General features: G+C 43.0%; 1 protein-coding gene across 2 annotated transcripts in view; it reads right to left on the bottom strand.

Moving 5' to 3' along the window:
- Window positions 1-6,009: 6,009 nt before the first annotated feature.
- Window positions 6,010-26,042, bottom strand: part of MAGED1 (MAGE family member D1) — an 84,231-nt gene continuing 64,198 nt past the window's right edge. Inside the window, exons 1-13 of one of the 2 annotated variants that reach the window (XM_052663053.1) lie at window positions 12,646-12,785; window positions 12,050-12,123; window positions 10,600-11,328; window positions 9,280-9,948; window positions 9,084-9,147; window positions 8,788-8,867; window positions 8,500-8,591; window positions 8,195-8,274; window positions 8,061-8,103; window positions 7,716-7,778; window positions 7,043-7,157; window positions 6,414-6,799; window positions 6,010-6,206 (exon numbers count right to left, since the gene is read on the bottom strand). In XM_052663053.1, coding sequence (XP_052519013.1) covers window positions 6,422-6,799; window positions 7,043-7,157; window positions 7,716-7,778; window positions 8,061-8,103; window positions 8,195-8,274; window positions 8,500-8,591; window positions 8,788-8,867; window positions 9,084-9,147; window positions 9,280-9,948; window positions 10,600-11,328; window positions 12,050-12,094 — 2,358 coding nt within the window. In that variant the 5' untranslated portion in view covers window positions 12,095-12,123; window positions 12,646-12,785 and the 3' untranslated portion in view covers window positions 6,010-6,206; window positions 6,414-6,421. Of the gene's footprint in view, window positions 6,207-6,413; window positions 6,800-7,042; window positions 7,158-7,715; window positions 7,779-8,060; window positions 8,104-8,194; window positions 8,275-8,499; window positions 8,592-8,787; window positions 8,868-9,083; window positions 9,148-9,279; window positions 9,949-10,599; window positions 11,329-12,049; window positions 12,124-12,645; window positions 12,786-26,042 lie in introns of those variants that run through there. The other variant, XM_052663054.1, reaches the window with a different exon arrangement.

Raw genomic sequence — 26,042 nt, 5'->3', positions numbered from 1 at the left:
ACTTTCACAGCATCATCTTTTAGGAGTTGAAATAGCTCAACTGAATTCCATCACCTTCGCTAGCTTTGTTCATAGCGATGCTTCCTAAGGCCCACTTGACTTCACATTCCAGGATGTCTGGCTCTAGGTGAGTGATCACACCATCGTGATTATCTGGGTCATGAAGATACATGAGTTTGAGTGAACTCCAGGAGTTGGTGATGGACAGGGTCGTCTGCCATGCTGCAATTCATGGGGTCGCAAGAAGTCAGACACGACTGAGCGACTGAACTGAACTCAACTGAAGATCTTTTTTGTACAGTTCTTCTGTGTATTCTTGCCACCTCTTCTTAATATCTTCTGCTTCTGTTAGCTATGTACCATTCCTGTCCTTTATTTAGCCCATCTTTGCATGAAATGTTTCCTTGGTATCTCTAATTTTCTTGAAGAGATCTCTAGTCTTTCCCATTTATTTTCCTCTATTTCTTTGTATTGATCACTGAGGAAGTCTTTTTTTAATCTCTCCTTGATATTCTTTGGAACTTTCCTTTCAAATGGGTTATCTTTCCTTTTCTCCTTTGCTTTTCACCTCTCTTCTTTTCTCAGCTATTTGTAAGGCCTCCTCAGATAGCCATTTTGCTTTTTTGCATTTCTTTTTCTTGTGGTCTTGATCCCTGTCTCCTGTACAATGTCACAAACCTCCATCCATAGTTCATCAGGCACTCTGTCTATCAGATCTAGTCCCTTAAATCTATTTTTCACTTCCACTGTATAGTCACAAGGGATTTGATTTAGGTCATATCTGAATGGTCTAGTGGTTTTCCCCACTTTCTTCAATTTAAGTCTGAATTTGGTAATAAGGAGTTCATGATCTGAGCCACAGTCAGCCTCTGGTCTTGTTTTTTGCTGACTGTATAGAGCTTCTCCATCTTTGGCTGCAAAGAATATAATCAGTCTGATTTTGGTGTCGTCTATCTGGTGATGTCCATGTGTAGAGTCTTCTCTTGTGTTGTTAGAAGAGGGTGTTTGCTGTGACCAGTGCATTCTCTTGGCAAACTCTATTAGCCTTTGCCCTGCTTCATTCTGTACTCCAAGGCCAAATTTGCCTGTTACTCCAGGTATCTCTAGACTTCCTACTTTTGCATTCCAGTCCCCTATAATGAAAAGGACATCTTTTTTGAGTGTTAGTTCTAAAAGGTCTTGTAGGTCTTCATAGAACCGTTCAACTTCAGCTTCTTCAGCATAACTGGTTGGGGCATAGGCTTGGATTACCATGATATTGAATGGTTTGCCTTGGAAACAAACAGAGATCATTCTGTCATTTTTGAGATTGCATTCAAGTACTGCATTTCGGACTCTTTTGCTGACCATGATGGCTACTCCATTTCTTCTGAGGGATTCCTGCCCGCAGTAGTATATATAATGGTCATCTGAGTTAAATTCACCCATTCCAGTTCGTCTTATTTCTCTGATTCCTAGAATGTCGACATTCACTCTTGCCATCTCCTGTTTGACCACTTCCAATTTGCCTTGATTCATGGACCTAACATCCCAGATTCCCATGCAATATTGCTCTTTACAGCATCAGACCTTGCTTCTATCATCAGTCACATCCACACCTGGGTGTATTTTTGCTTTGGCTCCATCCCTTCATTCCCATTTACTGTAACTTTAAAAAAAAACACACATTTTATTTTCCTTCAGCAACCATGAACTGTCTTTTGTATCAGCTTCTGTAGACTGGTAAACATAACCCTCCAAAGCTTATTTCATTTCAATTTTCATTCTTAAAAGTTTCTTTACAATGTCTATGTTAATTAGGTTAACAAATAAACATTAATACCAGGTATTAGTTTAATAGTAAATATTCTCCAGTTCATGTGAACCTGAAATTCATTTAATTTCTTTTGAATTTAGGATTGTTTGGTTTGTAAGCATTTACTTTTCTTTAGGCCAATTAAGTTAGAGCTTATCTGCAAATTAACCTCAGCAATATTACCCAAAGACAAAGACACACACTGAGACATACATATATATCAAGATGGATAGAGATCTCAGAGTTTTCTGCTTGAAATTTAAAGCCTCTTTGTCTTTTTTATTGTTGGCTTGAAGCTATACTAATTTGCCCAACTGCTGAATTTTCAAGTAGAGTTGGTTGCTTATCTCAAGGACATAGTAAGAGTTAACTTCAGGCTTTTACCCAGGCGTTTCTGTTATATTAGGATCAGAGCTCCAAAAAAGTATTTTAACAAGCCAGCTTTTTCTAATTGCACACGTGAAAAGAACCAGTTTTGCAGTTTCAAAAAACATTCATTTCAACCAGTTTTCTCCAGAGTCTAACAATATCCTGGCTATATTGTCTTTTTCTTTTCTGTGGTCATGGTCTCATAGCTAAAAATTTTAAAGCAGAGAGTGTTCAGATTGACTCTGATGACAGAGGCAGACTGTTGTCCCAGCAAGTATTGTTTATCTGGGGAGGTGGTGTCTTAGTTTGGTAAGAAGAATCTGAAGGAGTCAGGGAACTTGCAGGAGTAGGGGAAGTTTGGTTCTTTTCCCATTTTCTTCTCCTCCCCCCACCGTCTGCTGCCCCAAGAGATAGGCGGAGTTAGAAGGGGATTCTGTAGAATGTTAGAAGAGTTTTCCCCAGGCTTTTGATTATAGGAGAAAGTCCTGGGTTAGGAGATCTGATGGAAAGGGAGAGACAGAGGGAGTTGAGATGAGGTGGTAACAGAAAGACATATGTGGCATGAGTCCCTCAAGTACAGATTCTAAGTGCCATTAGGTTTCAGCACAAGGAATGGCAAAAGAAATCAAGTTGAGGATTGTGTTATAATTTACTGTGCCATTAAGAGGCCATTCTTCTTGGTTCCCCAATTTGTACCAGATCCAAGTTTTGTTGCAAAAGAATGTGAGCCTTTTCAAGATTTTCAGGGTCAAATTTTTCCAGTTACTGAGAATACAGCCTAGAGGTGAGTCTAAGGCAGGTTCTCAAGATGTACTTGAGTCCATTCTTAGAATGGAGTACTGACAGCTCACTAGCCACAAAAGCCATCCCAACTTTCCCAGTAAATCCTCCATGTGTGACAAGGCACCACATGTGGCTAATGGCACAAATGGACAACTGTCCCAACAACCACATCTGACAGTGAGAGGTGACCCCTGAGTGTTTGACACAGAGTGGCACAAAACCATGCAGTTAGGCCCAAGCCTAGGCACAAACTGCGAAAATACACCTGGTGGCTAAGGCCAGTTAACAACAGAAAAGAGTTTCCTGGAACCAACTGTGAATGCTTTTTGACGATTCCATGAAATGTGGACAGCACTCTTTGGGATGACTCAGAGGCTGCTTTTAGGCTCCTGTAAATTAATCTGGACAGAGGGAGGAAAAGTGAAAGTAGCAGAGAAGACAGGCTGAGGAATCTGCCTTGTAGCCCTGCTGGGAAGGCAGAGACCTGGGGAGTGGGCTCAATTTTGCTTGAAGCAATATGTGCCTGAGACAGTGCACAAAGTAGTCTTGTTGGGGGCAGATGCTCTGATAGCCTGGTCTGTTCTGTGATTCCCCTTATCCTGTCATAGGAGTCTTTAAGCAGCAGGTGCCCTAATGGTTTTAAAGTGCCTAACCCATGCCCACACAATTTTAATTGGCCTGGTCCTCAGCTTAAGGGAGAAGGAGGAGAAAGAGAAAATGAGAGCCCTCATCCACTTGCGGAGAAGGCAATGGCAATGGCTTCACTCCAGTACTCTCGCCTGGAAAATCCCATGGACAGAGGAGCCTGGTAGGCTGCAGTCCATGGGGTCGCTAAGAGTCAGACAGGACTGAGCGACTTCACTTTCACTTTTCACTTTCATGCATTGGAGAAGGAAATGGCAACCCACTCCAATGTTCTTGCCTGGAGAATCCCAGGGACAGCGGAGCCTGGTGGGCTGCCGTCTATGGGGTCACACAGTCAGACATGACTGAAGTGACTTAGCAGCAGCAGCAGCATCCACTTGGGTGGCAGATACTGGGGTGTAGACAGTGGAGACTTTGGAACATGCCAGAGAGTAACCCTGGCCAGAGTTCCTCAATTGCTTCCACGGCCACTTGCCTGTTCACAGAGGGTTTGAGAAAAAAATAAAAGAGAAAAGGAGAGTGGGATAGAGCTCCCTGAGAGTTGTCCCTGTACAGGCCACCAAATGTTGGGCCAGTCCAACCATGAGTTGGAAAAGAATTTCCAAATACAGAGTACCACAGATAGGAGTAAGTTTATCAAGAACAAAGATCAGAGATAAAGTGGGCACTGCAAGTGCAGCAGGCTGACAACTCCTGACAAGCCAGGAAGAGTCAACAGTTTTCATGAGTTAATAGCCAATTTTTATAGCCTCAAGTCAAAGAAAAAAAATCCTGCTGGAAAGTTGGCATTATGTGATTGGTTGGGGTGCTATAGGTGTTTACTGGAGTGGGCATCTTTGGCTAAGTTGGAGTCAGGAAGCTTGTTAATGATGATCAGGGGCTTTTGGCACTGTTACAAAGGGGTTCAATTAGCTTTGGAGGTGTCCTTGGTTCTGGGCTCTGCTTCTGTGGCCTTGGTAAAAGGGGACTGGGGCAGGACTCAACAGTTCCCTCAGGCTTGCCTAAGAAAATGGTCAGGACCCAGGCCTGGCTGAAGGAGGGAAGCCTGGCAGTGAGGACAAAAGGCAGGGAGGGGTGGGGGCTCCAGACTACTGGCTCCTTCCAACTAACACTGGGTTCTTCCTCTCAGAATGTGGACATTACCCAAGAACCTGAAAGAAGCCTTGGACACTGTTCTTGCCCACTGCTGAGCCCTTCCCAGGAAGCTAAACTCTTTGCTCTTGCTTTCTTTAGCCCCAAGAGCTCCTACATCTGCCCTTGCCCACATGCTTGGGTACCACTAAGCCTTTGAGTAAGTTATGACCTAAACCTAACTTGATCCTCAGCAAGAGAACTCTGCTTCCAGCAAGACTTCAGCAGTTCAAGCCATTCCCATTCAACAGCCAAAAGGCTGACTGGCTCTGCATGGAACTTTGTCTTACTTTCTCTTGTTCCCTAAGCAATAAAAGGGGCTTTCCAGGTTGCTCTAGTGGTAAAGAACCCACCAGCCAATGCAGGAGGTATGAGACCAGGGTTGAGTCCCTGGTTGGGAAGACCTTTTGGAGGAGGGCATGACAACCCTCTCCAGTATTCTTGACTGAAGAATTCCTTGGACAGAGGAGCCTGGCAGACAACAGTTTGTAGGGTCAGAGTCAGATACAACTGAAGTGTCTTAGCATGCACGCATAAGCATAATTTCCTTTTTCTCCCTGCAGGAGGGGAGAAGCAGCCACTGTGAGGCCTTCTTCACTATGCATAAGATGTTGTCTCTGTGACGAGAGCCTGTTCCTGTCAGGGTGGGGAATTGCAAAGGCTTTCTAGAGGCAGATTCCTGGGCAGCATTTCCAGAGATAGCAGCGGGGGTGGGGTGGGGGTGGGGTCAGTGGGCCCACTCCTTTACAGGCAACGTGATTAGGCATGAGACTTTTCTTCTCACACAGGAAACTCTGGCACCTGGTTCATCATGTTCTCTGCTCCTATTCTTGCCCCCATCAAAGTTATTTCACTTTCCACATGGATAATATAACCAACACCCTTGAGTCCCCAGAACATTATCTCCAGGAACAGCTACATTCCCTTCCCTTCAACCACCCACTCTCTCAACTTTATTATTATTACCTGGAGTTCTACCTCCTGTCTTCTTAAATGCAACTGTCTGACCACCTACACCTTCTCTCATTTCATCTTTCAATGTCACTCCAAAACACCTAGCAGCATATCTATCACATGATTCACTTGTGATATTTAATACCATACCTATTTTTAGACCTCTTTTAACATTCACGTTCATCAATCACTCTTTTGTTTCCATATCCATTAGCTAGAAAGCTGATCTGCCCTTCAGGCTAGTACTGAGGCCCCATCTCTCCCATATAAACATGGTGATTTCTCATTAAACCCAGAAAAAACAGAGAACACATCTAATTTACTTTGCAGTTTCAATGTTTATTTCTGATACCAAAACTTGACAGCACACAAGGGAGGGGGTAAGCAATAGACAAGGAACAGCAAATAAATTTTTCCTGCATGCCACTTTCAGTCAACAGGATGTGGCTCTCTAGATAGCTGCGTTTAGAAGGATTCTGAGGCTTCATCCTCACTCAGGGGAAAGACAATTGCAACGTATTAGCAATATCTGTGAACATAAAGAAGAAAAAAAATTAAAAATCAATGCATATACCAAGTAGTAAGGAATATAAATAACAAATACTGCTTCCCCGTACTTCCTTCATCTCATCACCATGGGTTTCCTAGAACTCCCAGCCAGAGCACATAAATACATTCACATGGACTCTATAACTCCCAGTGACCCTAAGTGCCCAATCCAAAGTGATATACCTACCCAAAATCTCACTCAACCCAGAAGAAACCGATGGCACCAAAGTTGGCAGCAAAGTTGGCACTGGCTGTACCACCAGGGCCAATAATGGGGCCGGCAAAGGTCTGAGGAAATCTGGAGCGAGCATTCTGGTGGTATCTGGCCCAGAAGGTAAATGGGATTCTGGACCAGGGATCTCCAAAATCTCCTTCCTCATCCCACGTCAGCAGCTCAAACTCAATGTCATCCCAGCTCCAGGGCCCAGATACGGCCTCATCTCCAATCCCCATGCGGGTTCTCGCCTCAGCCCGTGCCTCAGCCTCGGCTGCAGCAGCATCCAAAGCATCCAAGGCCTCATCTGCGGCCTCCATGAACTGTGCAGTCCAGTCACGAGGGTCTCTCTTCTGAACCTGAGATGAGGAGTAGAAAATAAAGCCCAGGATAGTATTAGTTAATATTTATGAAACACCCACTATATACTTAGCACCCTACTTTGTGCTACTGTTTACACAGTAACAACAAAAAATACCACCAACAATGTGGCACCTACCATGTGCAATACCTAAGAAAGATCTCATTCCTGCTCTGGACTTCTCCCAGCCAGTCATACTTCATCCCTTAACCTATCAAGTCTAGAGCTGTTCCTCTATTACCTCTGCAATGAATCGTAGCACTTTCATCTTGCTAGTCTCATGGTAGGATCGGAGGCCCCAGAGGAACTCATATTCAGGAGGATTGCTGTTGGGTACTCGTCTGTAGTCTAGGTACCTTAGAAAGAGGAGAAAGGCCTTTGTTTCTACTCAGCCAAAATGAGAGTCCATCAATGCAAAATAATCCGAGATTCTGACACCTCAGATTTCAGGTAGCAACTCCCTCCAGTCTCATTCCTAAACACAGATTCTTTACCCTCTAATAATCAGGCCTTCGAATTCCTGTGTTTCTACACCAGTCACCTAGGACTAGAGGATGACTTATGTAGAGTCATAGAAAGGACAACACTTTTTCACCCCCTCTGCCACAGTTCTGACTCCGGGTTGTTATAATCTTGTTACTGAACCACAGACAGGCCCATTGCAAAGCCTCTGCTAACCCAGCCTTGGGAATATCTACTGTGGGCGTGGTGGACAAGCTTCACTTGCAAGATAACTATACTGCAGGAAAATTCAGCCGCAAGGAATATACTCAGTAAATATTGCTGAGTATATATGTATGCATATGCATAGGTATAGTTAATATAAGAAATGAGCAGCATGGGAAGGGCTTTCTGAGGCTGACCAGCACATAGAATTCATGAGGACAAGACAAAGCCACTTAGGCATCACTTACTTCTGTTTTACAAATTCATAAGTGAGAAGCTTCCTCAGATCTCCAAGGAGGGGATGTCTTACTCTGAGAGCAAAAAAAAAAAACAAAAAAAAAGGGGGGGGGAGATTCATAATTAGAGACTATGACATTGCCCAAAGGAAAGAAAACAGTTTTCCAGCACAGAAGTCAGAGATAAGAGAAGAAGCAGAGACCAGGACTATTTCCCCATCCACCCAGGTCACATTCTTGGGCTCTGTACCTCCCCAAACCAATTCCTTTAGACTACCAGGTTGATGCAATCCTGGAACCATCCTCTGTTGCCAAAGAATCATATAACAGGCAAGAGATGAGAGAGCCCAATCATACCCAGGACGTAGTCCCATCTTGCGTAGTGCCTCCCAGAGGACAGCTGCAATGGGAGGCAAGGGGAGACAAGGAATGGAAAATGAACATGGAAATCAGGCGGCAGCCAACCCCCAGCTGCTGGCCCGGCCACTCACCTTCACTGGCACGGTTGCCATTCATGAAGATGACACCCAAAATCACTAAAAGGAGACCCAGTTTTGGTGTGTCTTTGGTCCTAAAGAAGTTTTTTTAAAAAAAGAATATATTTTCAGCAGGCATTTACACAGGCACCCCAGGCAGTTTACCCATCCAGCTTTCCTAGTATTCCTCAGCTAGGAGACAACTCTACCCCAACTCTGCCCATGACCTGCTATGTGACCCTGAATCCTGATCTACTTGAAACTCCCAGGAAAAAACCGCCACTGAGAATTGCAATATCTCCCCTCCTTTCCCATCTTACGTTCCTAGTATGCCAGCCAGGGACTCAGGGGTGCTGATGAGAATATACAGGTGTTCTTCCTTGTCAATTTCTTTCAGTTGAATTCCAAATTTCTACAGGGGCAAGAAAACAGACTATGAAATTACAAAATCTAGCATAAGCATACCCATATTCACTCCCTGTGATTTGCATCAAACTCCCAATAGGAATCCCATGAATCTTTAAACCAAGACTTTCTCATAATATCTATCAAAGCCCCTCCTCGCAAACCTTTCCCCATCATTCTGTCCTTCAGGGTTGCCTTCTCACCTTCTCCAGGACAAAGCACGCACGTTCAATGATTTCTGGATACACATCAGTGTATTCACGGATGATATCCCTTAGCATTTCTGCAGGTGAGAGGAGGGAGCATCTGAGCTGAGCAGGGGCCACAGAGCTGTGACATTTTTGCCAGCCCTGCCCAGGGGAGCACAGTAGGCAAAAAAGGAAGACTCACCCATGGAAAGAGGGGATTGAAGGGGAGGGGACATATAAGCACAGAGATATCCATAGAGAATGGGGTGAGGGGAAGGGCAGATCTCTGGGAGAGGGTACTGAATGCCTACCTGAGCGCTTGATGGGCACCTTTGTGTAATCTTTAAGCATCAGGTACTTGACCAACTTATTAGCCTGAGAGGAAAAAAGGAACTCATTAGAGTTATAAGATATTGACAGAACACTTGGTTGAATTATAGATGGAAGTACAACAAAGAAAAGAGGTGAGGGTGGGTGGGGAGAAGCAACTGAAGTTACAGTTCTTACTCTTTCCTGAAGAAGGGCCACATCTCGGGGCTGTGAGGCACCCAGGTTCTGTGAGGCACGCGAATTAGGAGAGGGGCGCAGGTTCGGTGAGGGGCGCAGGTTTTGCCAGTCTGGTGGAACTGGCCAATCAGTGGGGATCCAGTCAGGTGGGAGCGGCCAGTCAGTGGGGAGTGGCCAGTCGGGTGGCAGTGGCCAGTCAGGGGGTAGTGGCCAGTCGGGAGGGCCTTGCCAATCTGGAGGACCTTGCCAGCCTGGTGGAGTCTGCCATCCAGGTGGGGTCTGCCACCCAGGTGGATTCTGCCAGGCCAGTGGGTTTGGCCAGACAACCGGACCAGGCCAGACAATGGGGTTCGGCCAGATCACTGGGTTCTGCCAGATCACAGGGTTCGGCCAGATCACTGGGTTCTGCCAAGCAACTGGGTTTTGCCAGGCTGGTGGGGTCTGCCTTGCTGGGGGGCTCTGACGTGCTGGTGGGGTCTGCCTGGTTGGCTGATTTTGCCAGCCTGATGGATTCTGCCAGGCCAGTGGGGTCTGCCAGAGCACATTGGGGGGTGCGCCAGGTGGGCTCTGAGTGGTAACTGGAACTGGTGCAGACCTCCAGGTCCCTGGAGCCAGTGGGGCCCGCCTCTGATCCCCACTGCTACTCTCTTCCACATTCAAGTTATTAATCTGCATCATCAAAGAAAAGGAAGGTCAGGGTTACCAAGTGTTTCTATGTCCTCACCATATCTATTTCAGGAAGGCCCCCTAAAACCCTCACCTGTAGTGACAGCCTGACCTACTAGCCAATGGTCACCCTGAGTCCTGGGCTTGTCTTTCACTGTCTTCCAGGCAGGAGTTTCATCTCTGAACCAGGCCAGGAGCAACCCAAGGGTGGGGCCTGAGGCTTCTCTTCTTCCTATGTCCATCACTGGCTCTGCTTGTACCACCCTGGACAAATCACTCAAGTCACTTCACCTCTCTGGGACTTATTTTCCTTCTCTGTAAAACTGAAACTATGATCCCTAGCTGGTATGAGGTACCGTGAAGATTTAATGAGTGAGATAACCTGTGTGAATGTGCCTAGGCCAAGATCTAACACATGGCTACTTTTAAAATGTAAAATGAATTACACACAGACTGTATATATTACGGGTCCACGTCTCATCTCCCCATTATTCTGTGGACTAGCAAGAATCATCATATTTACCTTATCATCCCCTACAATGTAGTTGAATACAGACAATTATATATATTTAGTTTTGTCTTGTTTAGAACAAATGAACCACCTCAGAGAAGAAAGGAGAGCCCAAAGCAAAGTAGAACTAGTAGGGATCTCACCTTACGGGTCCTCTTGCCCCGAATTATAGTCCTGGACTCCAGATTCTGAGCCTGGGAACCATCCGCTGATGTCTGTGCAGCTGCACCATCAGATTCGCAGATACCTGGGCTTGGGTCAGCCTCTATGTCAGCGTAGGAAGTGGCCATCTTGGCTGGGTTAACATTCTGGGTCTGGGTATCAGGAGTTGGGACTGTAGTGGTGTCATTCCAAGCCTTGAAGGCTGTCTTGGGCTGAGTGTTGACCATCTCACTGGCATTGAGAGACTGAGAGAAATTGTAGGCCGCATTTGGGACCACTTTAGTAGTGGTATTCTGGGCCTTAAAGGCCATGTCCGACTTGTTGGCAGTTAACTCACTGGTAGGGGCTGCCTGGGAAAAATCATAGGCAGCATTTGGGCCCTTTGGGGGGGCATTTTGGGACTTAAAGTGTGCTGTAGGCAGCATGTTGGGAGTCTCCTTGGCATTAAACGCCTGGGAGAAATCATAGGCAGCATTTGGACCTTTTGTGGTGGCATTCTGGACCTTAAAGGCTGTCTTAGGCTTAGTGGCAGTTGCTAAAGCCTGCGTGTCAGCCATCTCACTGACTGCTGGGGGCTGTGAACTCTGAGGACTAGCATTCGGTGCACTGGCAGCTGCTGTGGCCTGGCTGGTAGGTGGAGCCTCCGAGATCTGGATGGCCTCCATCAGGGTCTGCATAAGCAAGGTGCTGTCTTCTACGGAGCCCTCAGCCTGCAAATAAGGGGTAAAAAATAAATCTCTGGGCTTCTGAAGTGGGGTTGGCAGGGTGAGGTGGGGGACGGAATGTGTAGGGGAGGTGAGGTTGGTTGGTGCAAAAAGAGAAGGGTGAGTAAGACATCTAGAGGCCTGAGTGGCATGAAGGGGTAACAAAACATCTGATAGGGGCTGAGTGAGGCAGGGGCTAAACAAGGAGTGGGGCCAAATGAAGAGAGGGGACAAGTGTGGAGGGGGGCTGCTGATCTAGGAGGTTAGAGCAGAGCAATGCAGCCTGGGGTAGGAGCTCATGAGGAGGTGGTGGATCAAGAGTGCCGCCTTGAGGAGTTGAGGAAAATAAGGGGGTCGCAGGGGATGGGGAATGTAGGAGAAAGGGAAGGTGGAGGCAGGAGGTTGGGGGAGGGAGCGGCAGAGAGCTCCATAAGCCTCAGGACTATGGGGGGCGGGGGGAAGGTTCCTTACTCAATTGGGATTATCTGGGCAGATTGCTCTTACTATTAACAGGGTCTCCCCTTTATCTGAAGGGGGACTGATGGCTGAAAAGGGATAATACCCCCCCCGCCCCCACCACACACACGCCTTAAACCATGGGAATCTGAAAAATGACGGAATCTAGGCATCAAGAAGGCAACATCAGATCTAAGCGTCTGGACAGCCAAAGGAGCCCCGGGGGAACTGTCGGCTAGGGAAACAGTGGGGTGGGGAGTGGAGATCTCACCTGGAAGCCGAGGAGGCCCGCACCACAGTCCATTTTCTGAGACATGATTCTTGTCCCTCTGGCAAGAGCAGAGCCTGGGGGGTGTGGAGGAGGAGTTGGGCGTTATACTAGAGGGCAAACGGGAAGGACCGAATTTGGGGAGATGGTGGTGTTTCAGGTTTGATTGTGGGGGCGGATGAGGTGCTGAATATGAGAGGAACGGGCCAGATTGGAGTGGGAAAAGTGAATGGGTGTCCGGATGGAGGTTCTGAATCCTGAGAAGCTACGAAGAGAAGCTTCAAATCAGGATTCAGATAAGAATTCTGAATCCAGGCAGGCTGAGTTGGGATTCGCATTTGGGAAATTGAATGGAGTTTTCGAATAATGAGGATCGTATAACAGTACAGACCGCAGTCGAGAAATCTGTAGAGGTTTTGAACGATGGGAGGGGTTTAGAGAGCGAACAGGGATTCTGAATAAGGGAGAATCGGGTGAGGGGTGTGAATCGGGGCTTGGGGAGTGGGAGAGGGATAAGAATCCAGGATAAAGGGATCGGGATGAAAAATAGGGGGCCCGCACCAGGGGGCAAGATGCCCTATCTGGGGGCTAAGTCTCACCTTGCCTCAGGCCCCAACCCCAACCCCCTCGTAGCCTCCCTTCTTCACGACTCAGAGGATCGGGATTGCAGTTTTCGGCTCTCAGCAGCCGCACCCTCTCCTTGTCCAGGAGAAAATGCCAGCGCGGCAGCTAAGACGACCCCGCCTCTTCGCCTAATATACCACCCACCACCTCAGATGGTTGTACGCATGCGCAAGACCTGATCGACCAAATAAGAGTCCCGCCCGCTTCCCCAACAAAAGCTTCGCCCTGAAGGCTATGCTGAGCATGTGCAGTAGGAGGCAGTCCCGCCCCTTTGCCAACACACCACCCCATCACCAACCAGGTTGACAGTATGCATCGGCCCCTCCCCCAAACAGATGCGCTGTGCCTCTAGATCCCACCCCTTGCCCCACGCGTCGGCCCCCCTACCTTTTCCGCAATGCGTCTCTGTTCTTTCCCTCCCCTATCGTGGCCCCTCCTGTCAGTCAGCGTACATCAACCACCCGCTTGTCTAGCAGCATTTAGGTCACTATTAAAGAGGTCTCTGTGTAGAGTCTCTAATTGCAACAAGTGCTAGGCTCCTGCTAAAAATAATCTCATCCATTTAGGGACCTAAGAAAATGGCCAGAGAGGGATACATTAATGGAGGTAGAAAAAGTCTGTGCCTGCCATGTGACCCTACAAGATCTCCTCCCCACTCAACAGTTTCCAGGCTCAAACATTAGCTACTTTCTTGCCCTTTGTGCAGCTCCAGCTATTTATTTTGTGTGAGGAGGTGGGGAGAGATAAGCACAGCTTGTACTTCACAGCAGGATCTATGCTAGGGCTTGTTTTCCTCTCACAGAAGCCCTGAGAAGTGGATATCAGCATTTCCATTTTACAGATCAAGATAATGAGGTACAGACATATTGCATGAACTAGACAAGGGCAGTCAGTAAACAGAAAATGCAAAATGTGGGCCTGGTTTTCCAGACCCTAAAACCCATGTTGCACCATTGCTGGCTGAGGGACTGAGGCACCCTCACTTCTTCAGTTTGAGCAGCAGATTCACTCAACCTCCCCTGCTCTGTCAACGTCTATCCCAAACTTGAGCTCATGCTCTGCATCCTGGAGAACACAGGTAGGGGCCCCAGCACCCCCTCCCCACCCCTGCCTGCTCTATGTGGGTCCACCCAGGTGTGCGAATTGCTCTTTGGGGTCCACTCCCTGATCTGTCAGGCCTCTTTTGCTCTGAGTGGCACAAATGTCCCTGAGGCCTTCTTGGTGCCCTTCAGAGCAGCCAGGACACTCAGGTACTTGTGTGTCTGAATCATGGCAAACTTTGACTGAGAGTAAATGTTTGCCCTGGTTCCTTCCAGGGCTGGGCCTCAGTTCCTGGGATGGAGTGCTGGGCCAGTTTGTCACTAGCTGTGTGAACCCACTCAGGCCACTGGAATTCTCTAAGTCTGGCTTCTCAACATGCAAAATGGGAAAGACAAGTAGCACATACTGGGGTCCTATGCAATGACACGAACTGTGCTTCCAGAATGGAGAGGCTCAAAAAGGCAGAAAATGTTATATAGATGTGAAATGACTCAAACTGAACTGATACTTTCCAAAAATCCAAGGTACATCTTTGTACCTTTCACATTTATTCTGGCATCAGCTCCGCCAGAAGCCAACATACAAAAGGAAGCTAGTGCTGGGAAGTACTGCAGCATTTGGTCCCCAAGGGCCAACATCAATTCTGCCTGGCTGGATAACTTTCCCCATCTGTTGCATAGCAACCTCCTCTGTCAGCTGCCTGTTTTTTCTCAGCACTTCCTCTGGAAAGTGTCTGCAGTGGGACGTGATCAGACTCAAGAAAGGAGGCCTAAAACACCATTTTATATGCTTTCTGATCCCATATCTATTATCTCCAGTCTTGACTTAGGAATTCTAAATCTGTAATCTGACAACCTACCCCACTCTTGCAATTGTCTCTGTATTTTCACAATTAACAGGTCCCATATATCCTCCTCCTCACCAACACTGTGTTTGTCCTGTCATGCCCTTCTCTCTCCATTAGAATCCTTTTGGGAGATGGACTTTTGTTTTATTCATTGCTGTATCCTTAGAACATAAAATGATGCCTAGTGTATTTTATATGCTCAAAAAATACTTGTTTAATGAATGAATGAATACCACCATTCATTCTGTTGCTTATAAAAGAAACCTCAAAGGCATTCTTGTTTCTTTCCTGTGATGAATTCACTTACTTTTCCTCATTACACAAATGCATACCTGTCATTAAAAATTCAAACATTACCTAAGTATTTCAGAAATTAAGTAGCCATCACTCCAAATTTCACCACTTTGAGGTAACTGTTAAGGTTTTGTTGCTAACTTCTCATACAACACTTTATGTACATATATTCTTTTTTTTATTTTTACTTTATTTTACTTTACATAAACCGGATTACCTTATATATGCCATACTTTGAACTGCATTCTTTTATTAATACTTACTGCCTCCCACTTTCTTTTACCTCTACCCTCATCTGAGATATGCATTTTAAAAACCATTTTTTATATTCTATCATGTTCAAAGTCCTTTTTTAGTTTTACAAAGATGAAGATCATATTATATATATTTTAATCTGATTTATCTCAGTAAATGTTAATCTACCTCTGACTCATTCTTTTGCATTGCTGCATACTATTCCATGATAGAGATGGACCACAATATAGTAAATCATTTTCTCATTGATGGTAATTCATTTTGGTTTCAGGTGTTTTGGTGTGGGGAGGGAGCACATACTGACAACACTGCAATAAAATACCTGTACATATATCATTACTTTTAATGCTTAATATTTATTCCTGTGACATCAGATGCCCAGGAGTAAGATCAATACACTCTACAGTGTTTGGTATCAGAAGCCTTTTCCAATTTTTTTCCCAACCTGGTGTGTGTTTTATTGGTATCTCCTTGTGGTTTTAATTTACATTTCTGATAAGTGGAATACATATTCATATGTCAATGGACCTACTGGATTTCTTTTGTAAAGTGCTTGTGCAAGTCTTTAGCCTATTTTTCTTGTGTTGTCTTTGTCTTAATTATTTTGGAGATTTCTTTGAACAGTCTTACAGATGCTAATTGAAATCCCGTAGGGCCAGATGTATTGCAAATATTTTCTTCACATTTTAGTAAGGTAATACAGTGTGTATACTCTGTATTACATAACAGTTCCAACTGCAAGAGCCACCTTAGCAGCTTAAAGAATGTGACCTAGGATTTACCAGTGGTAGGGTCCTGAAGACCACCCTTGCATTCAGTGATTCACTAGAAGCACTCACAGAACTCAGGATAGGTGTTACATTCAAGGCTATAGTTTATTACAATGCAAGGATACCAATTTAAATCCACAAAGCTAAAAGGTACATAACTCACATGTCCAGGAGAGAACAGGGGTGAGCTTCCATTTGTTCCCTTTCAGTGGAATTGTATGGCCAGTGCTTAATTCTCCCAGCAAGATGTGTAACAAACCTGATCCCTGGGATTTACTGGAGTTTTTAGTCATGTAGGCATGGAACACCTGGGTGGCTAACTTTAGCTACTCAGTCTCCAGCCTGTGTTGAGGTCAAACTAATGCCACAAGGCTCAAGGCCCCACTATAAATCATACTCTTAACATAAACCATCTGTTGGCCCAAAGCCCCGGCTGAACAAAAAGATTCTAATCAGGCATAATATGCCAAAGGTTTAGAGGTTATCTTCCAGGAGTTTGTCAAGAGCTGGACCTTTCTTTGGAATGTGCAGACATTTTTTTTTTTTGGAATGCTCAAGGTCTGAACACCTCAGACTTGCCGAGTCAAGTCTTCTATTGCACAAACAGTCATCAGTTCAGTTCAGTTCAGTCACTCAGGTTAATGAGGAAAATGTAAATTATAACCACAATGAGTTATTATTTCACATCTACCAGAATGCCTAAAAAAATACAACGGGTGCTGGCAAGGATTTGGAGAAAATAGATCCACTCACACATTGTTGCTGGGGATGTAAAATGATACAATCACTGGGAAAGTTTGGCAAGTTTCTTATAAAACCTAACATGCTCCTATTACACAATCCAACAATTGACCTCTTGGGCATTTATCCCAGAGAAATAAGAACTTATGGGCTTCCCTTGTAGCTCAGTCGGTAAAGAATCTACCTGCACTGCAGGAGACCGGGGTTCAATACCTGGGTTGGGAAGATCCCCTGGAGAAGGAAATGGCAACCCACTCCAGTATCCTTGCCTGGAAAATCTCATGGACACAGGAGCCTGGTGGGCTGCAGTCCATGGGGTCACAAAGAGTTGGCCATGACTGAGCAACTAACACTAACACTAATGGTTAATGATGTTGAATATTTTTAACATGCCATCAATATATCCTCTTTGGTGCAATGTTTCTTCATGTCTTTTGTCCAGTTTTCTAATTTAATTGCTTTTTTTTAAAGTGTTGAGCCTTAAGAATTTACATATTTTATGTATAAGTCCCCTGTCAGATATATGGTTTGCAAACTGGTTTCTCCCAGTTTGTAACTTTTGTCTTCATCCTCTTTAAGAGAGTCACATGGCACATTTTTTAGAAAGCCCAATTTATTGATTTTTTCTCCTTCTAAAGATCTGTGTCATTTCTAAGAACTCTTCAACAAGCCTTAACGATCTGAAGATTTTATTCTGTATTATATTCCAGAAGTCTTGTGGTTTTAACTTTTGTATGGAAGTCTATCTTCCATTTGGATTTACATGTTGAATTAGATGTGAGGTCTAGGTTGAGTTTTATTTGGGGGGATGGGAGAGGCAGAGCTACAAAAATCCATCTTATCATTCCAGCACAATTGTTGAAAAGATAATCCTCCCATTGAGTTATTTTTGCACCCTTGTAAAAGCTCAGTTGGCCATACTTGTGTAAGGCTATTTCTCAAGTTCTCTATTCTGTTCCATTGGTCTATGTGTCTACTCCTCCATCAATACTGCAATGGCCTTGATTACTGTGGCTAAACAATAGTTCTGAAGTTGAACAGAAGTTTGTTCTTTTTCAGAATTATTTTATCTGTTATTCTAGTTCTTCTGCTTTCCCATACATTTTGGAATAATTTATATCTACAAAGTATCTTGGGTTCAATCCCTGGGTTGGAAAGATCCCCTGGAGAAGGAAATGGCAACTCACTCCAGTATTCTTACTTGGGAAATCCCATGCACAGAGGAGCCTGGTGGGCTACAGTCCATGGGGGTCACAAAGAGTAGGACATGACTGGGCACACACACACAAAGCATCTTACTGTAATTATGATAGCAACTGCATTCAATCTGTGGGCATTCTCTTATTTTGATTTTCTTTGACTTCTTAATCAGAGTTTTTGGTATTCTGTCGTTGTTGGGGGGAGTGTTCTGTAAATATCGATTAGACCCTGTTGGTTGATGATGTTGGGTCTATCCAAGTATGCTTTTTTCCAAACATGGGAAGTTTTCAGACATCTTTCAGCCCCTCCTCCTCTCTTTCTGTGACTAGATGATACCTATGTTAGATCTTTTGCAGTAGTCCAACAAATACTTGAAGCTCTGTTTATTTTTGGTTTTCAGTCTATTTTTCCCTGTCAGATATGATACTTTCTGTCATTCCACCTTAAGTTCACTAACTGATTTTTCTATTTATTCTACTTCTGAGTTCATCTATTATTAGTTAAGTTCATTTATTGGATTTTGGATTTTTCAGTTCCTAAATTTCTTTTTGATTGCTCCTTATACCTTCTATTTCTTTTGGAGATTTTCTATTTTTTTGCTGAGACTTTCTGTATTCTATGAACAGTTGCTCATTGAAACATCTTTATCATGGCTGTTTAAAAACCCCTGTAGATGATTCTAATATCTGTATAATCTCGATGTTGGTGTGTGTTGACTGTCTTCTCTCATTCAAGGTGTGATTATCGTATTTCTTGATATGACAAGTGATTTTCAATTGTATCCAAGATATTTTGCATCTGATAAGGATCTGAATCTTATTTAATCTTCTGGCTTATCACATGTGAGTGGAAGTCCATATTCCCACTCAGCCTCCACTGACACCTGGGAGAGTGGGGCTCCTTGTTACTGAGAGCTAAATGAGAGTTCCAGCTCCATATTAAGCTTGTAGGAATACTGCCCTGACTGGAAGAGACCTGGGTGCCTAATGACATAGCCAGAGAACTCACACCATGTCATTGTTTGGGATCTAAGCTCCCTAGAAAGCACACCATCTTATCTTCTACTTTCAGGGTGATTTCACATTTAGATTATATAGAATGCACCCAAGGACAAACATGGAAGAGTACATCTACACCATTTATTCCTTCTTGCTGGAAGTCTATGTCCCCAGTTCAAGTATTTTTTTTTAATTTTATTTTTTTACTTTACAATACTATATTGGTTTTGCCATACATTGACATGAATCCACCACAGGTGTACATGAGTTCCCAACCCTGAACCCCCCTCCCACCACCCTCCCCATACCATCTCTCTGGGTCATGCCAGTGCACCAGCCCCAAGCATCCTGTATCCTGTATCGAACCTAGACTAGCGATTCATTTCTTACATGACAGTATACATGTTTCAATGCCATTCTCCCAAATCATCCCACCCTCTCCCTCTCCCACAGAGTCCAAAAGTCTGTTCTTTACATCTGTGTCTCTTTTGCTGTCTCGCATACAGGGTTATCATTACCATCTTTCTAAATTCCATATATATGTGTTTCAAGTATTTTTTTTAAAAATTGAGATTTCTAATGTAAAATCATACTATAAAAATAATTTGATCACTTAATTTACATTAAAAAGTACACTACATTTTACTTAAAGGAAATCAGCTCTGAATATTCATTGGAAGGACTGATGCTGAAGCTAAAACTCCAATACTTTGGCCACCTGATGCAAAAACTGACTCATTTGAAAAGACCCTGATACTAGGAAAGACTGAAGGCAGAAGGAGAAGGGGATGACAGAGGATGAGATGGCTGGATGGCATCACCAACTCAATGGACATGAGTTTGAGTAAACTCCAGGAGTTGGTGATGGACAGGGAGGCCTGGCATGCTGCAGTCCATGGGGTCACAAAGAGTCAGACAAGACTGAGCAACTGAACTGAACTGAATTTACATTATATATTACAGTTATTCTGATGACTTGGTGAAACATCAAAAAAGATATTAAGTAATAATCTCAATAAATAATATCCCTTTCTTTTTCTTGAAATGACTTTACCATTTCACCATTTAGAACGTTTGTTGCTTTTTTATAAGTAGTTTTTAAACATCATATTTAGTAGTTTATTTCTCTTATTTTACTTACAGTTTTTCATGTTTCTTTCTGCCTTGTTCCCAAATCCTATTCCTGTTGATTGTACCATTTTAAGTATACCTTGGTTCCATTCTAGTCTCTTATTTTTTATCACCATGTTGTTAGAAGCATGAAGAGAGGGAGAAATGAAGAGAGAAAAGTTGAAAAGAGAGGGTGTAAGAGGAAGAAAAGGGAGGAAGGAAAAAGGAAAACAGTAATAAAAGAAAAAAATAATGACAATCGCAAGTAAATGGATTTATTAAGATAATGACAAATAAGAGAATGGAGAAACAATGGATACTAAGTTGAAATGGAAAAAGCAGGAAGAGAATAAGGAAGTAGAATGCAGAAGGAAGAAGGGATGTAGGATGGAAGAGTGTGTAAAGGAAATGGTAGGAGATAAAACGGGTTAGGGGTAAATGAAAAAGAAAGGAAAATAAACAAGGGGAAAGAAGAAAAAGAAGAGGACTGTAGAGAAAATAACTAGGGAGAAAAGAGAAGTGCCTGAAGTAAGATGGAAAACGTGGAGGAGGAGGAGTGATGTGGAATGGCAGCTTTCACTGCAGAAAGAATGCTTAATGTTAGAAGTTCTTTTTGCTCCTCAAATACCTAGTTCCCTTTATATTTGGTACTCATCAAAATGCCAGGGGTCATTTCTCACATGATGTCACTCTTGCCTGGAGGTAAGACCACTGTGGTTTTCAATCAATAAGAGCCACGTGGCCCATGTTTTGAATAGACAAATTTGTCTGTGATACTCAGTACTTATAGGGCTTCTCAGCTGGCGCTAGCAGTAAAGTATCTGCCTGCCAATGCAGGAGACAAGAGAGAAATATGGGTTTAATCCCTGGGTCGGGAAGATCCCCTGGAGGAGGGCATGGCAACCCAATCCAGTATTCTTGCCTGGAGAACGCTTTGGATAGAGGAGCCTGGCAGGCTATATAGTCCATAGGGTCACAAAGAATTGGACACAACTGAAGTGACTTAGCACACACACACTCAGCATTTATCACATACTTTCTGCTACTGGTTCTTCATCAGGTATGGATATTATCTGACAAATTTAGGTATACAAGAAATGCAAGTTTTCTTTTTCTCTGCAGCTTAGCTTGAATTCTGTCAAGTTCCCAATCTACTGAGTGGCTGAAACTCAACTCTAGCAGTGTGAAGTTCTCCTCACCCTATTTATTGGGGTTGTGTCTAAATTATGGTATCCCAGTGTCAAAACATCAGGAAGGGTGATATATGTTGGGTATCATATATACATGCCAGCACGATATGATGTTGTATTTGGTTTACCATTGTTTGTCCAAGCAGGTAGCTGTTGAGTTGAGCCTCAATTTCTACCACAAAGCCCTGATGGGGTCTCACTCTCTCCGAGGGTGTCATATTCCACTCATATACATGGGAAATACCCTGCTACTCCTATCATATGCTGAGGCTTTTTCATCTCTGTGAGGCTGTCTTTGATGAACATACTCTTCTTATACTTCCATGATATCCTGAGCTGAGAGAAACTATGTGAAGAGACCCAAGGCTCAGAATGCCTACAGACACCACAAAACCATTTTTATTTCGTAGCCTTGTTCTCATCCTCTTCCTGACCTTTCCCAGGAAGTGAGACACAAGGCCACACTATTAGAGAATCTTACAAACCTATCTGGGGTTTCTTCGCATCGCTAGAATACAGGGTCTAGGTTTCCCTTTTTTTTCAGGAACCCACAGTATCAACTGATTCTTTCTTTTTTTGCATTTCTTCACAAAACAATAAATGTGAGGCTAGAGACAGTCTTGAAAAGAAGTGCTAACAACAAAAAAGCTGAACAAACTAACAGTCAATGACTTTTCTTGTACTCAACAGAAAAATGAGGTTTCAGAGCAAATCACCATCCTGTAATATTGAAGGACAGGCAAATCAAGGGTCACAAATAAGATCTGCTTACCTAAGGCAGAAGACACTAGAGCCATAAACTTGTAGGAACTCTTAAATGAAAATGTGACAAACTCCTAGAGGCTGAAGTGGACTAAAATGAGAGTGAGAAACTCTTGGGAGTGGTAGTCCTGTTGGGGAAGCACACTTTCATGGGCTTTATTTCAGGAATCTCACCAGGTTCTCACAGTCACGATCTGAGAAAGACCCCCCACTACGGCCCCAGCAGAAGCAGGGGGAGAGTCTTTGTGATTATACTTGTGAAATATGCCCAGAGCCTTCTCCATAACAAAGTCCTACTTTTCAAGAGGAAAGACTACCAGAGCCTTGTTCCAGCCCCTCTCTACCCTTCTTGTCTTACCTAAGGTGTGTGTGTGGCAGAGAAGGGGTGGGAGGGGTGGGGGCAAGGGAAGACTAAACAAATAGAAATACTTGTAAAGGCCATAGGCCGGAGTTACAGGCCCACTAAAACACTGAAATATAATTGGAATAATACAAAACACTGCCTTTCCCCCATACCATACCATACCTTGTGCTTCACAAGTGGCTCAGTAGTAAAGAATCCACCTGCCAATGCAGGATATTTAAAAGATGTGGGTTTGATCCCTGGGTTGGGAAGATCCCCTGGAGTAGGAAATGGCACCCCACTCCAGTATTCTTGTCTGGAAAATTCCATGGGCAGAGGACCCTGGCAGGCTACAGTTCATGGAGCTGTAAAGAGTTGGACACGACTGAGCGAGAGAGCACCTACCACCATACCAACAGGGCTCAAGTATATTATAATGGATTATATCTGAATGAGCTGCAAGCAGAGACTTTTTAAGGAGCCCAAAGTCAAGATAGGAGACAAAATGAAGGACACTAGGGGAATATGAAGCCCCTGCCACCTATTGCTAAAGTAAAATTTAAACAAAGCCCAACTCCTAGTAAGAGGAACATAAATCGTCACAATAGAGGCCCCCTCTCTCAGTTCCTATTACTTGTCCAGCTTTCAAAAAAAATTACAAAGCACACTAAAAGGCAAGAAGAAAAAGTCTGAAGAGACAAAGCAAAAGTATCAGACACAAATATGATAGAACTATTGGAATTATTAGGGAATTTAATACATTATAATTAATATGTCAAAGACTCTAATAAAAAAGCAGACAATATGCAAGAACAAATGGGTAATGTAAGCAAAGAGATGGAAATCCTCAAAAAGAATCTGATGGAAATGCCAGAAGGACTTCCCTAGCAGCCCACTGGTAAGAATCCACGCTTTCACTGCAGGGGGCATGTGTTCGATTGCTGATCCAGGAACTAAGATCCCACATGCCAAGGGGTGCAGCCCCCCCCAAAAGAAATGCTAGAAATACAGAAATCTCATTAAAAAAAATAAAGATTGCATTTGATGGGGTCATTAGTAGACTAGACATGGCTGAGAGAATTTGTGAACTTGGAAGATATGGCCAGAGATGCTTCCCAAACTAATATAAACAGAAGAAAGAAAAAGAAAAACAGAACATTCAATTATTGTGAGACAATTTAAAAGGATTCAACATATGCCACAACTGGAACAAAAGAAGAAGAAAAAAAGAGAGTGGAATAGAAGAATGGAATGGAACATTATATTGTAAATAATAATGGCTAAGACTTTTCCAAAATTAATGCAGACAACAAATCACAGATTCAAGAAACTCAGAGAACACCCAGCAGAAAAACACTAAGAAATTTACATTGAGGAACATGATATTCAAACTGCAGAAAACCAGAAGCAAAGAGAAAATACTGGAAGAAGCCAAGGGAGAAATAAATCTAAGTATACTTATAGCAGAATAAGGATGAGAATTACAGAAGACTTCATCAGAAACTATGTAGGCAAGAAGGTGAAGTGAAATCTTTCATGTTGAAGTATGGCAGAACCAATACAATATTGTAAAGTAAATAAATAAATAAAAATAAATAAAATGTTAAAAGAATAAAACCCAATGGCCTAGATTTCTGTGTCTAGCTAAAGTATTCTTTAAAAGTGAAGGAGATAAAAAGACTTTCTCAGACAAACAAAAACTGAAGGAATTCATCACCAGAAGATCTACCCTACAAGAAGTGTTAAAAGATTTATCAGGCACAAGGAAAATGATACAGGGCAGAAATGTAGAATTATACAAAGACAGGAAGAGCATTAGAGAGGGAATAAGTGAAGCTTTCCTTGAAAGAGGAAATCCAAACTACAATTATAGATATCTTGGGGATGCTTTAATAAAAGGAAATTTATGCAATACCTTTTTCATTATTAAACAATTACATGAAATTCACAAAAGAAATATCTCAACCACAAACATAGAGCAAGGATAAAATAAAAGGATGAAATAAGTTATGGCACATAATCAATAAACAAAAGAAGATATATTCATATTAGACATAGTATTTTAAGTAAGTAAGTAAAGTCACTCAGTCCTGTCCGACTCTTTGTGACCCCGTGGACTGCAGCCCACCAGGCTCCTCAGTCCATGGGATTCTCCAGGCAAGAATACTGGAGTGGGTTGCCATTTCCTTCTCTAGGGGATCTTCCCGACCCAGGGATCGAACTGGCAGACGCTTTAACCTCTGAGCCACCAGGGAAGCCTAGCAAAACATTATTTTAGATGAAGTTTATTGCATAATGTAAACAGAATAATAGACAAAAAACAATTTGATAGATGTGCAAGGAATAATAAAACCCGAATCACAGCATGTGATTATAACATCCCTTTCTAAGTAAATGATACACTAATCATTCAAAATATGATATCTGAGGGATTTCTCTGGTGGTCCAGTGGTTAAGACTGTGCTTCCACTGCAGGAGGCATGGGTTTGATTCTTGATCAGGGAACTAAGATCCTGCATGCCACAATGAGTGGCCAAACTAAGATTAAAAATAAACAAATATGATTCTTGAAACTCTTACAAAGATACTGTACATCAAAGCCCAAACATAAAACACCATGGTGCCTCAAAATGAGCATGATGGAGTTCTTAAATCCCTCTTCCATGTTTTCTGAAATGGAGATAACTTTATTTCATCTCTTTTATTTACATATGTAAAAAAACATAGAAAGAAATTTTAAAGTACTGTATACTTATGAGATGCCATGTATTGTGATAAGTGTAGGGGATAGAATGATGAGCAAAAACACACCTATTAACTGCTTTCAAGGACTAATGGATCTCAGTCTAACATAAACTACTGAGCCCAATCACACGCAATTTTAAGAAACCTTACTGCGTTTTTCATGCCAATTTGCATCATGGGAGCCGTCAAACTGACATCTTGTGATTACATCAAATTATTTTGTTATAAACTTAAATAGGTTACACACCTTCTTTCATTACCCCCACTTCCCTTCCAGTTAATTCCTCCTTCCCATCACCTAACAACTAACATTCCATTAATAGGCGGAAGGTTACCAGAAGAGACAAGAGGAAGAAGACTACTAGTAGAACTTTCCACACAGTTTGAGAATGTTTGTTTGATATTTTATCAGATGATCATGCCACAGAGGCTCTCGGTATCTTGTGACATATAGACCCTCTATCATTTGCACTGGCAAATCCATACATATATCTGAATGTTCTCAGATACTTGCAATATGATTTAGCTCCATCTGTGTCTTAATGTTCAAAATCAATATAATATGTAATTTGAGAATCATGAAGCATTAACAACAACTGTAACAGATAAGGATCTGGACTTAGACAAGTCATCACATACTCCAGCTTTATGGCAGTTCCTGATTTCATTTTATGAAACAAGGATCATCTGGAAAGCACTGGAATACCATACCAATGCCAACATTGTATACCACACTCGCATGCACAATAGTAACTGATGTACTCCATCTGAGACAGTTTTCAGTACATGATGTTACATCACAATTATTTTCACAAAACATTTTCCATGACATTAAAAAGCCTTGCAAATTTCCTTTATAATAACTATGCACTATCCAAGGATATAAATTTACCTATGACTAATTAACAAAAGTATTATTTCCATTTATTTTTGTTCATTAGATTATCATTGTGGTGACTTTTCCCCTACAAACTTAAATGCATATCTCAAATTATTTCCTTATGGTATATTATTAGAAATGGAATTACTAGGCAAAGATATATGAACTCTTTTACCAAAATGTTTTCCAGAAGAAT

Source organism: Budorcas taxicolor, chromosome X, assembly GCF_023091745.1.
Source record: "Budorcas taxicolor isolate Tak-1 chromosome X, Takin1.1, whole genome shotgun sequence".
NCBI classification, from domain to species: domain Eukaryota; kingdom Metazoa; phylum Chordata; class Mammalia; order Artiodactyla; family Bovidae; genus Budorcas; species Budorcas taxicolor.
This window is presented reverse-complemented; position numbering and strand designations above follow the sequence as displayed.